The sequence below is a fragment of the Clarias gariepinus genome, chromosome 8 (assembly GCF_024256425.1).
Source record: "Clarias gariepinus isolate MV-2021 ecotype Netherlands chromosome 8, CGAR_prim_01v2, whole genome shotgun sequence".
NCBI lineage: Eukaryota > Metazoa > Chordata > Actinopteri > Siluriformes > Clariidae > Clarias > Clarias gariepinus.
In genome coordinates, this window is record NC_071107.1 from 31,062,226 (window position 1) to 31,078,604 (window position 16,379).

Sequence of the window (16,379 nt, forward strand, 5' to 3'; positions counted from 1 at the left end):
CAACATAACTGCACCTCACGGCGTAAACATGTTTAGAAGCGGGTGTTGGTCACTAGGGCGATCACGTGACTGCGTTTGGAGAAGTTAACTAGCACTTACTTGGTTATTTTTTTCCCTTTGGTAGTTTTCTTTCTTATTTCTTTATTTATCGTTTGTTTATTAAAAACCAAGCCGCAGTCTAGAGGAAGTTCTTTGTTGCGTACACACATACACACACACACACACACACACACACTGTTGTTAGGAGAAAACAGTCTCACACCAGTACAGCAAGGAGAAAACGGTAAGTTGGTCGTTGTTCTGACCTCCTTTAGATATTCGTTTACTTTAAAATTACTGTCTTTATTATTTGTAACGTTTTTCCATTTCACGTAGCTCTTTGTAATTATTCACGTTCTATCAGCTCGCTCTTTTTGAACAATTCTTTTATGGGATTCAAAAGAATCGACTCTTTGAATCAATTAGTGAGTTGCCTTAAAGTTTTTTAAGGTTGATTTTTTTCCATTTTCCAATACTTCATTAACTTCATTTCTAGCACCATCTTCTCACATAATTAGCCAGTAATTAATTATTTTTTCATTTGTTTAAAAATCAATAAATTATTTCACAGGAGGCAAACAGTCATTCCTCTTTTCCTCTGTTGGTGTTAACACTTGTTACGTCCTTGGACTTTTCTGAAGTGAAAACCTGAACTAACACACTGTTCCAAAGACTTGGTACTGGAGACTCCTTCCATTTACATTTCTTTTCTGTTCAGCATAAAAAGTTTAAGTTGTATACACTACCAGTCAAAGTTTGGACACAGCTTTGAATTCCGTGGCCTTTTTTATTATTATTTATTTATTTATTTATACGTTGTAAAATAATGCTTTAAATGATTGTAAAGCCTTCAAACCGACTCTAATCTTCTCATCTGCAGCAAAGGTAACTTTTGGACTTGATTTCCTGAGAAGGACTTCATGAGAGCCAGTTTTATCATGGTGCTTGATAGGTTTTGCAAATACACTTGACAATACTGTTTTTGCAAGAACTGTTCCAAAACAGCTAACCTTCTTGTCTAAGAATACCTACTGACTGTTGTTGTTTTTGTTGTTACTTAATAATCTAATGGCATAATTATTTGTTTGGAAAAATCCAGTATTGTTCAAGAATGTTGTATATCAATCCAAACTTGTGTCCAAATTCTTGACTGCTACTGTAAATTTAGCTAGGAACCATCATCATCCAGTTTTTCTTACAAAAAAATGTTTTTTAAACAAAAACTCTAGCTCATTGCGTATACTCTGTCCTTGCATAATCATCTTTTCAAACATTTCAACAATAAACGCTGTGTCTCTCTCTCTTTGTCTTTGTATTTCAGACCTTGACTTATTCTTGAAGAAGCATGAAATCACATGTCATCCTCCTGTGTCTTGGATATGTGCTCTTGACATCTGCCCATAGCATTCATAAGTAAGCTTCTTTTTTTTAATTATAATTTGAAATTATGTCAATAACTGCTATAAGTAATGAATTTGAATTAGTACTTATTAGTGTTTTGAACTTGTCCCTCTTTTAGTAAAGAATGGACCAAACTCATCCTGACTCACCACTGGCCACAAACGTTTTGCAGTGTAAGAACTTAAATGAAAGATTTCCGTTAGCGTGATGTCATTGTTCTTGTGTTATGTCATCGAATTCACTGAACTGTAAACTACATGTATCATGTAGAAGGTTCTAACAAAAATTAAAACCCGAGTATTGTGTTGTAGCTCCTATAAACAGTCTTAAATTCTGTTTAATTTATTCTACTGTCAGAGCCATGCTGTAACAGAATCTTAATTAACACCTTCAGATTTGAGAATTCAACAGCGCTCGTGTGTAAAATACTTGTAATCTAATATTCTTGTGTTCTTGTAGATGGAACATTGCACTACAAACTTTACTTACTGGACCCTGCATGGATTATGGTATGTTTAAGAGCGCTGTCCTTTCATTTCTGCATGATTTCTTACCCAAGCTGTTCTATGGTACATAATAAAATGTCATTGTTAACAGGCCCAACAGTGGTGCTGAATGTAATGCATCGTGGCATTTCAATGCAAGTTTGATCGAAGTAAGTATGTGAACATGTAAGTGCATGTCAATATGGATGTGTTGAATCACATAATTTGTATACTAGCCTTTATTCAAAATATGAATACGGAAATATAAAATCTTAAAAAAAAAAAAAAAAAAACTAGACTCCTATTGATAAGACAGTACACATAGACAGTACACTAATATATGTATATTAATATATGTATATATGTGTGTATAGATATACTCTCTGCATTCCCATACAGCTGTTAAGTTATTCATATGTATTCGTTTATATATTTATATATCCATATTATTGCACATGCTGTAAATTCAACCATATATAGTTTCTTTATATATTTATCCCATATACTTATATTTAGACATATCTGTATATCTACACATATTCAGTCAATCAATTCATCCATCTCTGCTAACTTTATACTGTATATTCATTTAAATATATACATACTGTATATTTTTCTGTAAATCCAATTCATACATAGCCTTTATTTTTATGTATATATAAATATATATATTTATATACGAATACATATAAATAACTTAACAGCTGGATGGGAATGCAGAGAGTATATCTATACACACATATATACATATATTAATATACATATATTTTACAGAAGATTTACAGAAGTGTATATATATATAAATATATATATATATATATATATATATATATATATTATTAATATAATTAATTAATATATATATATATATATATATATATATATATATATATATATATATAGTTTTATAGATCTGTATATATGTTTATATCCCACTGCTAACTTACATTTCTGGTTAGATGCTAACTGCATTTCGTTGCCTTGTAACTATGTGCAATGACAATAAAGTTAAATCTAATCTAATAAGAGGCTGTTGATACATTGACCCACAATACTTACCGGCAAGGTGTTAGTGTTTGATAAATCTCCTCTGATGCAAAGGGGTGTGGTTATAGACATGTTATCTGTGTTATTTCTGTAAGTATTCTTAGAAAATAGTTTCCTCTGCACATTTGTGCAGTACAGAAAGAAACTAGTACAGCTTTAGGACATTTGCTGACTGTGGAGTCATATCTGCACAGTCATTTCAGTTGAGTTTGGGTCATTTGTACCATTTGTCTGACTTTCCATTATTATTCATACCACCACTACTTACCTTAACTTTTTTGTCGTTGTTTGTTTTACAGGACCTGCTACCAGAAATGAAAATTTTTTGGCCAAATCTCCTTAAACCTGAATCTACAATATTCTGGTTAGATCTGTAGGCTTTGATATACAATGATTAGCCATAATATTAAAACCACCTTGGTTTTGGGTCTCCCTTGCCCCACGGCGCAATGCTCCACAGGGCCTCTGTAGGTGTGCTGTGGGTCGTGGGATAAGGCCCCCATGGATTAGAATTTTTTTGTCCATCACATCCCATAGATGCACGATCGGATACAGATCTGAAGAGCTTGGAGGCCGCGTCAAAAACTTTGAGCTATTTGTCTGCCAAGTCCCATACGCAACAGGCATTTCTGTCTATGTGCTTGGGTGAGCCTTCAGTGCCTGTCACCAGTTTACTGGCATCTGATGGATCATCAATGATATTAAGTTCATCTGATATTCAGTGGTGTTAATAATGTGGCTGATCGCTGTGTGTATATAATCTTTATTATTTGCCATTATGATGACTGCTATGACTTATTCAAATGATTGATTTATTCTATGGCTATTTAGGAAGCATGAATGGACGAAGCATGGGACATGTGCCGCTAAAGCGGAGGCCATGAACACTCAGCACAAATATTTCAGCAAAGCCCTGGAACTTTACCACAAGCTGGACCTTGATGGGTGGGTGAGCTTTGTGATATACAGGGGGGTTTGTTATTAGGTTGTTACTGTAAGCCGACATTAATACAACATTTATGGAAGGAGTCATCAGTGTCAATACTTAGTTTCTAAATGTTGCACAAATTTTTTTAAATTCATAATTCGTTTTTTATTTTTTTTTATTTTTACTTTAGCATTTTAAGGAAGAGCAATATCGTTCCTTCTGAAACCTACTACAAGGTAAGTTGCCATGACTTGTATTACAATAATTGCATTTACATTATTATTATTATTATTGTTGTCATATAATTGCTTGTGTAATAAGTTGCTGTCAAATCCATTCCTAGCTCAGTGATTTTAGCAATAATAGTAATAGTAACAGTAGCCTAGTTCCAGACACGTATCCCAGAATCTTTATTACTCAGTGATTCAAAAAGATTGCCTGCTAGATTTCAGTAGATCTGGTGACTTTAATACATTTCATTACCCTTCCAGTTGTTTTGCTTCAGTTTATATAGAGCATTAAAAAACATGAGACTAGCACATAAGGAAACAGTGATTTATTGTTCCTGTTAGAAAGCTGACCACATTTTGCATTTTTTTTTTATTCAACTGCTGTAACAATCAGCTGTGGTTTTTATGCACTTGTGTCTTGAGATCTCACTGCTGACTTTTTCCTTAGTTAACAGATTTGGAAAACAGCATCAGCAGTTCATATGGTGTAACTCCAAAAATCCAGTGTGTTTCCGAACAAAAGGTAGGAATCAGAATGGGTTTATTTATTCTGAAACATTTAATTCTAAATTGAATCGTCTGTATTCTTCCCTAATTATGATGTTTCTGTACATTTTTTTCCCCCAATTTTATTATTATTTTTTTTTAAAGCAAACGGATTTTCAAATCTTGGGCCAGATTGAGATCTGTTTTGACAAGCAGTTCCAGCTTGTTGAGTGTGAACATAGCAGGGAGGAGCTTCAGAGCCAAAGCAACAGCTTTCACACAGGATTTACTGTATGCGACATCTCCGTGCCAGTGTATTATCCTCCGCTTGGAAGCTCTCTTTAGACGCGACGCTTTCTTAAAGCTGTTGCCGTTCGTGTCTATGATGTGGTGCAATCAGATATGAAGCAACCATAATTCACGTCCGTTCTGTTTTGGCATGTTAAATACGAAACTCTTGAGGGAACAGTGTTTTTTTGTTTGTTTGTTTGTTTGTTTGTTTTTTGACAGCCTGTTTAAAATGCCAGTTTGGACACCTCACTGATTTTACCACACAGGTTTCGAGCAGTAGACTTCCTTATACAGGCAATAGGCTATAGGCTAGTATTTCAGTGCAATTCATATTTAGACCACTGGAGGTCACTGCTTGCACTGTCAATATCTCAAGCAGGCTGAAAAAGTGATTCTGATGTTATGTAATTATTATGGAAAATTTTAACCTTGAATGAATGTTTAATATGAAACATTCTCAACAGATGTAGATAGGTTTAAACAATGTTTCCGAAAGTAAACAATGTTTCCGAAAGTAAACACTTTTAAAATACATTTTATCGAAAGTACTTTATGATCAGTGCCTTAACACATCAGCAGTAATCATTTTCTCCATCAGCTATTCAAGAACATGCCACACAGCTCAGCATTATAGCTCAGAATGTTAATAAAAGCCATTAAACATCTGTACTGTAACATAATGTCTCACTGCTGATTATGATGTTATATCTCTTGGTTGGTTGTTGTTTTCTATACTGAATATAATTGATTGGAACTTAATTGAAAGGGTCTTATTTGTATATTTGTGTGCATGAATTCAATCCAAAGTACTGAATTTGAATAAAAGGTTGTTTATTACTGGTGTGCTCTTTATTTCAGGATACTGTATGCTTGTGATTTGACTTTATTAGGGCAAGTTATCAAACTAGGTTGCTATGTGAACAGGTTTCCTGAATAATTGTAAGGAACAGAAAAGCATCTTAGTCTTAGGTTACAGAGGGAAGTTGACTGAAAATGAACAGTACAAACTTAGAGAAAGACCAACCACAAGAACTGTTTAAAATATTTGCAGTCTTTTACTCATGCTACATACACTATATACACATGCTATGGCCACTTCATTAGGTACACTGCTTGTTTAACGCAAATATCACATGGCAGCAATCCAGTGTATTTAGGCACGTAGATATGGAATGAGGAAGAAGATTTAATTGAAGTGACTTGGAACATGGTGTGATGTTTGTTCCAGACAGGCTGCTCTGAGGTGTTCTGGACCTGTTGATCTACTGGGATTTTCATCCTTAACCATCTTTCTGGTTTTATATAGAATGTGAGAATGGCCATATTGGCTCAAGGCAACAGTAACAAGTAACCTCTTGTTACAGCCAAAATATGCTGAAGAGCATATTTGAACAGCTAACACATGGATCTTGAAGCCGAATCTTCTACAGCAGCAGCAGGCCACACTGGGTGACATTCCTGTTTGTTAAGAACAAAAAACTGAAGCTACAAGTTACATGTGCTCAACAACAACAAAAAAAACAATAGAAGATAAAACGCTGTCTGGTCTGATGAGAACATCTGCTGCAACATCTGGACAGTAGGGTCAGACTTTGGAGGAAATCGAATCAATCCTGCTTTGTATCCACAGTTCATGCTGCTGCTGGTGTAATAATGTGGAACGTATTTTCTTGTACCTGGGTATTTCTGATCACGTGCATCCCTTTATGAGCACAGGATAACACGCCAAGACACAAAGCTAAAATCATCTCAGACTGGTTTCTTGAACATGACGGTAATGAAGTGGCGGGTGAGCGTATCAGCACAGAATTATCAGTTCAGTTGATTACTGATCAGACGGCAGTACTTATCCAAGTCCTAAGGGCTGTGAGATTTAAGTGTTACTGGTGTTGAGGGAAATAATTGTGTGCTCCAAAAACAGTTTATAATTACAGTTAAGCAGAAACAGTTCATTCCGTTTGAGAGTTTGGATGAAATAACACAGCTGATCCATCCTCCAGGCCTAAAAACATGTATTTTAGGTTAATTTGTAATTACAGAACAGTTTTAGTTCACAATTACAGTTAACAATTATATTCATAGCTAGTGATTCATCATGCTCACCAAACTACACCTTAAGGCTGGGACGTTATCCGTGAGTGACGTGGGTCATCCTTGGCTGTTTTTCTTTTTCCTACTGTAGATACAGTACAGTACCTCCCACACACTGCAGAATTAAAATAATCAAAATGAAATAATAACGACCATCATTAAATAAACCCGATCCTTCTTACCTGTTACTCATAACACAAGAGAGCCTGGCGGGTTTGTTTTATGTGATCAGGGGCTTCTTAGTTTAACAGTGGTAAGATTTTTACAGTGTTTACAGTTTACAGAAGGGAACAGTAATTAATGCATTTACTTTGGACAGTTTTCAGATAGATAAATATATATGTATGCATATATTTGAGTAAATATATTGGTTGATATATTTTTACTTTTACTCCACTATATCCTTCTTTCAACTTTACTACATTTATGTAGGGCACTTCGGTAGGTGACCACAATGATGTGTTGTATTTAAAGTCATAATATCACCTCCTGATTATTATTATTATACATAACTGCATGATTTGCCTTCCTTCTTGAAACTCTCAATGTAGTTTAGGTGTCGGAGATCAGAAGTAAAGGTCTAGTCAAGTTCTTTTGTAGGTGGTACGGTGGCGTAGTGGTTAGCACTGTCGCCTTGCACCTCCAGGGTCCAGGTTCAATTCTCGTCTTCATGTGCATGGAGTTTGCATGTTCTTCCCTTGTCCTTGGTGGGTTTCCTCCCACAGTTTAAACTTTCTTCACCACTGGTTAAGTCCTATTACAATGTGCTATTTCGGCATTATTTGACATGACCTTAAATCCTTCAATACCTAAAACCTGGACCAGTATTCTGAAATCTGCTTGACCTCATCTAATCCCCTGCCATTAACTCAGTGACAATAGGAAAAGCCTGTGACTAATCTTCTACTGAACTAGAAAATGGTATTAAAAGCATATAAATATCTTTGCAAAGAGTGACTCGGGATTATCTAGTAATTGCTAGGACCAAAAAACTAAAATGTCTTCCTTAAAGATATGCAATTTTAACCTGACCATGTCATTCTACATCAGTAGTCCTTGATTATACCCATCTTTCTATACGCAGTCAGAGATGTACGTAACAGTGAGCACAGAGCTGTTTTTTTTTTTTCATCTCTCTATGCCAGAAAGTATAAGCTATAAAACGTGAGATAAACAAAAAAGACAGCAGACAGACTGAATTAAGCAGCAGGATACCTGACACTTTCTCGTCTGATGGATAACTGATGCACAGGTGCGACTTGGTGACAGAATAACTCATAGAGTATATTTTAGTGACGGGCGCAGCATGAAGAACACTTTGTTGCCCCTATCACGTCTGCCAGCAGTGTTTATTCTGCCACTGGCTTATCATTTACATACAGAAAAAAAATAATCAGAGCATGATTAGGCAAGAAGGCAGTAAACTGACTCGAGCTACTGTGAATAGCTGCTTTGGGTTGACATATACAGTACTGTATAAAGATCTGCAAATATGAATTTGCTGCACTAAGAGTTGCTTTTGATGGATAACACTTAAGTCATCTACTATGATGAAGTAATTAATGCTTAAGATTTTGAACGTTCGCATTTCATTTTGCATAAAGCATATGCTTTCAAGAGGGTTATGTCTGCATGTTGGAAAAAGCTGGTTTAAACATATAGCTTGGTGATTATGTCAGATGTATTATTGTTATTTGTTATTATTATTGTTGTTATTTATTTTTATTATTATTATTATTTTTTTTACACTAATTTTACATGTAGTAATAAATGACATGTATTCACCTTTTCGGATTTTTCTAAATCTTTGGTAAATTACAGTCAGTCCGAAGTTTAAATATACTCTTACCATTTAAAAAAAATCAGTATTCTGGATTCTGGCACAGCACAGGAAAAGAGGATAGGGTCAGAATGGCAGGTTAGCTTGGAACCGTTTCTTTGTTTTCTTTATAAAGGAAGCATTGTTAAGATATTCCCATTGCAGTTGCCGTTTCTTTAGCACTAAATATATACTTTCCAAAAATGCTGGTTTATTTTTACATCTCCGTTGCTGGGTTTGGCTTGCTGGGTCAGACAGGTGGGTTAATGTGACCTAAATGGGGTTGATAATGGGCAACTCAGCATGCCGGGAACAGGAACATTGTGTCAAGGTTCATTTTCTGTCATTTTTCACCCAGAAAAAGTACAAGAAATCAGCTCCAGGTGCACATACAGTAGGAGTGGGTGTTCAGGCCAAATCAGGACTTTTGATATTGCAGACTAACAGAATATAGTTATAAGAGTAAAAACTACCTTTATTTCTCTACAGTATATCATCCCCTACAACACTACAATGTTCTTATCCCGGGGTTTCATTAGTGCTTAAATACCATAAGAGTAGAACATTTTCACAGTATGCCAGAGCCATGCTCAGACTGCCTGCTGCACGCCTCCCAGGAACTCCCTAAATGGACCAAACATGGAAATGGCTTGGACCGAGGGATGGTCATTCACAGATATACGGCCTTCTTTAAAACATTTGCACCACTCAGTCTTAACACCATAATTAACTGGATATCGTCCGCAGGAAATTTCAAGTTTAACTTAAACGTCCCTTTTATTATATTATATTATATTATATTATATTATATTATATTATATTATATTATATTATATTATATTATATTATATTATATTATATTATATTATATTATATTATATTATATTATATTATATAGACATTGTTTAGGGTATAACTTCTTTAACCTGTAGTTTGGCTTGATGTATTCTAAGTATGCTATCTAACATGACCTCATGGGAGTATAAATAAACAACTTCTTGTGCTAAATACAACAAAATATTAATTGAAATAGAAAATTGCACAGACTAGATTCATAATATTTTACTAACATTATATTTTCCCACATTTTGCACATATACATCAATGCAACTGTTACTTCTATTTAGTTGCTAAAATTCACCCATGCATTCGTCCATCCATGTTAGATAAGTCCATTTGACAATCTCGCAACTGATTATTACACTTCATGTCCTATATGTGTTTATAATACACTGACGCTCAAGATTTTGGAATCATTTTCTAACTCCATGGTTGTTTATGATTTCTTTTCTTTCTTTATTGTAAAACAAAGCTAAAGCCGTCCAAAATATGTAATAATCTCCTTTTGACAGTTGATGTTAAAATGTTTCTGCTACTCTAATCTGAGGTGGTTTGTTATTTGGTGATTTTTGTTGCTGAACTTCTCCTCTGCAGCAGGGGTTAGTTTTGATCTTGCTTTCCTGAGAAGGTCTTCATGTGATCATAGCTTACATTCACATCATAAAGCAGAGGTCGACATCAGGCCTAATCATTCCTGTAGTTTTCTCGTGCCATTCTTATTGCCATTAAAAGCAGAGAGTGTGTGAAATCTAGTCATGACTTAGCAACTGCTGGTAACACTTTGTCACTGGAACCGGCAGCAGCATTTCTTTAACACGCTTTTTATCAGTCACACTTTGCATGGTGTCAGATGACTGTGTGGCACGTTTAATTCTTCCGAAGTTCTTTTTACAAACGTCACGCTTTATTCACAGCAGCATGTTCTTTGACACTGTTTGAAAGATCCTTATGAATATTTAAAAGTAGGGAAACTTTCTCTGTTTTCTTGGAGCAAGTATTTTTATTTCATGCTTACGTCTAATCTAATTGTCAATACAATTATATAGTTTTTTAAATAATAACTTCATAAAAAAAAGAAAATCTATACATTTTTTTTTAAATAAAATTTTCTTCTTCAAAAAAAAGAAAATCTATAATTTTTTCAATAATAAATTTTTTTTCTTAAAAAAAGAAAATCTATAATTCTTTATAATAAAATTTTCTTCTTAAAAAAAAGAAAATCAATAATTTTTTTTAATAATAAAATTTTCTTCTTAAAAAAATAAAATCTATAATTTTTTTAATAATAAAATTTTCTTCTTTAAAAAAAAGGAAAATCTATAAAAAAATTAATAATAAAATTTTCTTCTTAAGCAATAGGCCATTAATGCTGGCAGGTTAGAAGTCAATGAGTCAATGTCAAGTGTTACGTTATTAGGAGGTTAACTGGAGGTGTTTATTATACGCCTGTTCATGGTTCATGGTTTTTCGATTAGCAGGACACATGTAGACCTGGCTATGTGTGGTAGCTCCATATACAGTACATAGGTCAACTCACTGACAGTCAAGGTCATGCTATGTAAATTATCCGAGAGTATGTACATAATATCTTTTTTTATGGCGGTTAATTAGAAACCCAGGCTCTTACAAATGATGGATGGCATGCATCAGGAAGGAGGTCCAGCACCAGGGGCCTCATTAAATAACCCGTCAAAGAGTCTAGTCGCATTGCATAAGTGGGTCAACTAAATGAATAGTGTGTAAATATAGATAAAGGGGTGTTTAGCTCAAATTTATTAAGCTCTTGTTTAATTTAATCATTAGTATTTAATTGATGGCTATAAATAAGAAAATTCGCTAGTAATTGGATAGTGGCGCTTCACCGTAACCCTTCAGAGTATAAAGACACATTTCTCTGTCCACTGTGTTTTCACTGTTTTCAAATAGAATCTTTGTACATCCATACATTTCTAGCCTCGCAGTTAGTATCAGCACCGATAGGCTCCCTTCTGCTAAATACTTCCTACTCACCACAAATTTGAACTGTTTGAAATAGAAAAACATGTTTATTGACGGTATTATTTGTTCCTGTACAGTATTTTATGGCTTTTATGGCTACAATTGATTCAAATGCAATATTCTGTATCACGATCTCAACAAGGTCTCAGAGGATTTCACGAGAAAGCACGCTCTCCTAAGTCATCCCTAAATGTGCAAATTCAATTCAGCCTGAAGTTGTCTTTCTCATTAGCACTGAAGCTGATGTTAGTTCTCACACATCTGCCAGTAGCTTTTGTTAGACCACCGGCACCACATATGACATCTCATTAGTATGAGGTGCAATGAACAGCCTTACCCAGGGATATATTAGCAAATGTAGGCGTGGTCGTGTTTGCAAATTCATAGCATCTAGGTACAGTAAGTATATTTATTGCACTCGTATTACAATTAAGTCTTTTTAACTACTACTTAAAAATTACTGTTTTTGCACATCTGAGTATATTAAAATCTAAATTATTTTCTAATCTAGTAGCACTGTCACTATGTGCATGATGCAGTCACTAGATAATCCCAAAGAGAACAAGATTATTTAAGACCAGTGCTGTGTTCTTGCTGTTATTTTTAGAAGGCCATGTTTAGTCATGCATAAGCGCACATTAAATTACAGTTGATGGATCAGATCAATAGACAGATAAAGTCTAGTTTGTGATGTCAGAGACAGCAGTCAACAATATTGATTAGTCATGGTTCATGATCCTTTTGTTCTCGTAAGTTATTCAGTTATCTAAGCAAACAATAGACAAAATTATGCAGTAAAAGAGAAGAGAGGAAGTCCCTATACAACCATACAACTCAGTCATGGCTAGTGATGATACAATATTAGATGGCAGGGCTAAAACATCCAGGCCCAAATATATGACATGATGATGGAACTAACTGCCTTTTTAACTTTTTTTTTCTTCCCAGGGGCCGTTGTTGCAGTACAGTTACTAAAGAACAGTCACTACACATAGACCCAAAATGTAAAATAATTGAGCATGGGAGCATGGGAGTTGATTATCCACAATACCACAGCGCAAAAGCTCAGGAGACAAAGCACATGCATGCTACAATACTCGTATATCAAGACCATGCTCGTTTATCAACTTAAAATGTATTTTTGCTCGTCTTGTTAAACACAGACCAAATTACTCTCAATCCAAGGTTCCACTGTATACTGTTTATTGATATCAGGCTGTGTCCCTACTTGTTATCATCCAGCCTTTGCTCAAGGAATCTGACCTCGATCCTCCTACATCTTAGCTGTCGTTTCTTTCCAAGATCTTGTAGAAAGTTGTGGCAATAAAACTTCTTTCAACTTTGATGTTGCGTAAGATTTATGAAAATTTTTCAATCTAAATTTTTTTAAATGCTGTCAACAAAAACTGCTTCTCTTAAGTAATCTAATGATTTCATGATGGCTGCAGATGTGGGAAACATCTTTATGTTTTAATGCTTTTTGATCTTACCTGCATTTAATACAGTTAAATTTGTTATAATAAAATCCATCAGTCAAGTTACTTGGGACTTCATTGGTTTATGTCCTACCTTAAGGATAGGAGCTTTTTTGTTTGGTTTGTCTAAACATAGTTAGTTATGGGGTCTGCCAGGGCTTGCTTCTGGGTCCTGTTTGATTTTCATTACATCAGCTTCATCTTGGGCAGATTATTAGTACTTTTTCGAGATATTTCTTATTATTTTTATGCTGATGACATCCAGTTTTACAGTGTTTATCTCTCAAACCTCAAGCAACCCTAAAGACAGCAATGATAATAATGATGCATCATTATATTCCTAAACATTTTTATTGCTTTGCTATTACAGCTTAAGCTGCTTAGAGTCATGCTCACTATTTCCGTCAAGGGGTCCCCAACAACTTGTTACAGGTTTTACAGATACAGATGCCATTTAGCTCTGATATTAGAATTGCCCCTGCTGTATTCTGACTGTTTGACACTGGACAATAAAAGTGATGGTGATTCTCCATTATCGGCTTTCCTTTTGCCATTATTATGATTATTCCATGTTAATGATGACATATATTCTAAGATATATAAGATATGCTTATAGGATAGATTCATAAGAATATCATGTAATTGAAATCCTATGGCTTTGTTTTCTTAGTTCTGATGATATTATTATCTCAAATATTATAAATATTAAATATAAACTGTAAATATTTAATCACAAATGTTTAATAGTAATTTCAAACTTAATTCTAAAATGTATTTATTTAATATAAATGATCTCTCATGGCCCACCTGCAGTACCATTACAAGGCCTACACTTAGGAAAACAGTTTTAGAGCGTTGCACTCTCATGCAGTTGAATATATAATGGCGCTCCCTCTACCATGCTCTGTTAGTTGGTCCCTCAGGTCCAATTTGCACATTCTATTAAATTTTCCATCCACAAGATGTAAGACTGACTGTGGACCGGCTTTTGTGACTGCAGCACCAAGACTTTGGAATGTCCCGCCTACTGATGGACCTAAGATTGGTGTTCTCTGTGGATTTTGCTGAAAACCTATTTATTCAGAGAGGCATTTGGATAATGATTGTGTGGTTGGTTGCATGTTGTTTAATTGGGTTGTGTACCTGTAGACTTATGTGTGTTGTATGTACCTATTTGATTTAATTACACAAAAAGGATGTCTATTTCGTGATATAAATGTAGATTTACCATACTGCACAAACTCTTTATACAGTTGTTCTCATGTGTGTGTTTATGATTCATTCATTTCTCAGTTTTTGAACACACTTACAAATGACTTTCCATACATCAGTCTTTCTGTAAAACCACAGGCATCTACTCCTACTGTAGTTTTGGGTTTTCCTACAAACATCTGATTAATTAAAATGACTATGGTGGTTGACTAGACGGTGACTTTCATCATTGTTATTATTGACTGAGTCAGTCATTATAGTAGAGGTATTTGTAAATGCTTGGATCTTATAGCTCGAACTCACTGTGCAACACAAAATAACACACTTACTATTAGGTCTTCACAGACATCCTCGCAGAGGACCTGGATCATATGTCCAATTAAGATTCTATTAAGATTTCAAGACATTTAAGATTAAGATTCAATTAATCATCACATGTACTTTACAGCACAGTGAAATGATTTTTTTTTGGCATATACGAGCCTGGTCAACAAGGATACCATTCCCCTGGAGCAGACAGGGTTTGCACAAGGGCTTAATAGTGGCAAATAATGTGCTTGTAACTTCCGACCTCTCTAACAGTAACTCAAAACCTTAACCCTTTGAGCGACCACTATCCACAGAATTAGTGCACAAACCCTTGGTTAAGCTGAGCTTACACATTCTGGCACATAGTTGCAGGTTCCCCCAAAGATTGGAACGCTGATCACTGGATTCACAGACCTGAGTGCTAACCATTACACTTTTCTACACCTTCGACATATAATTTTGGTCTCCCGGGTAGGTGGACCTAGATCAAGTCTGACACCTCTTCCCCTGCACTTTTGGTTCAAATCCCACGTACAAGAAGCTGAAATAGATCTGACTCCATCTGGATTTAAACCTGCAAAGGTAAAAGGAGCAGGATTAGGACTTCTTAATCTTTCGAGTATGGGTGGATTAACACTAATCCATACTTTTTTAATGGTTATGTAAAACATTTAAGATCTTGCCTGTAGGTTGGTCAGAACTCGCTCTCTCAGGAATATCTTAATACTTTTCACATTAGCGGACCCAAAACCATTTTCAGAACTGTTTCTGTCTATATGTCCGTACATCTGTCCAGCCATATTTTGTCACAGCATCATGCAAAACTGGCTGACGGAAATTATTATAATTTTTGCTGTACTTAGATATCTGCCTGAAGTTTAACCTGTGAAATCACAGTGTTGAGTAAAAGGGCAGTTATAAACAGTTTTGTTCCAGATTATAAACCCAAATTTTGACAGCACACAACACATGTGGGCGCGTCTTAAATCGGCAGCTGAACAGAATTTTATGAAACTTTTGCAGCACATAGATATCTTGCTGAAGTTTAACCTGCGTCCTACAGCACATTACATCGAAACGTTGAGTAAAAGCGATGTTATGAACAGTTACGTGAAGGGATTTTAATTAGGGAAGGAAAGGGTTAAAGGAGGGAGAAAGGGAAAAAGGGGAAGGAAAGGTGTGCACGTGCAGATCTGGTGGGCAGTGCCCTGCTGGCATGCGGGCACAGGCTGGTGAGCGGTTGCGGCGGGCAAAGTGGCGCGTACTTGCACCTGTCCTTGCCACAGTGATCAAAGGGGCCGAATACCATTCACGACTTTAAAGTCCTTGGTTAATGTAATTATACAAAGTATAATTATTATACAAAGTATAATGAGTGCAATCCTGTACCACCAATACTGTTGATATCGATTTTTTTATGGTAAATTTCTGGCAAAATTACGTTTTTTACAGTAAAATTTACGGTTTATTTTTTACAGAGCAAATATTTTTCAGATTTTTAAACTCTATTAACAAATACAAAGGTTTAGTAAAATATAAACTAATGCTTCAGTATATTAGTAACAAATACCTTCTCTGAGAGTTTATATGTTACATCCATAACTTTTTTTTTATTTTACTGCAATAAACCATATTTTCATATGATTTTAACAGTTACATTTAAGGTCTTACTTTGTAAAACTAATTACAGTTTTTTTTTTTTTTTTACTGTAAATACTACGGTTATCC

At 35.0% G+C, this 16,379-nt stretch overlaps 1 protein-coding gene across 1 annotated transcript; it reads left to right on the forward strand.

Moving 5' to 3' along the window:
• rnaset2 (ribonuclease T2) lies at positions 1 to 5,744 on the forward strand. The gene is made up of 10 exons (XM_053501224.1): positions 1 to 283; positions 1,361 to 1,452; positions 1,559 to 1,613; positions 1,900 to 1,949; positions 2,038 to 2,095; positions 3,272 to 3,336; positions 3,804 to 3,917; positions 4,091 to 4,136; positions 4,579 to 4,653; positions 4,782 to 5,744. Exons 2-10 carry the CDS (start codon positions 1,385 to 1,387, stop codon positions 4,959 to 4,961), a joined length of 711 nt encoding a protein of 236 aa, XP_053357199.1. The 5' UTR covers positions 1 to 283; positions 1,361 to 1,384; the 3' UTR covers positions 4,962 to 5,744.
• The last annotated feature ends 10,635 nt before the right edge of the window (positions 5,745 to 16,379 follow it).

Bases quoted from the DNA above. Each gene is read 5' to 3' on its own strand.
- rnaset2 (XM_053501224.1), top strand. From the start codon at position 1,385: ATGAAATCACATGTCATCCTCCTGTGTCTTGGATATGTGCTCTTGACA. The intron at 1,950-2,037 runs GTATGTTTAAGA...CATTGTTAACAG, and splicing joins TGGACCCTGCATGGATTATG to GCCCAACAGTGGTGCTGAAT. The intron at 4,137-4,578 runs GTAAGTTGCCAT...CTTTTTCCTTAG, and splicing joins CTTCTGAAACCTACTACAAG to TTAACAGATTTGGAAAACAG.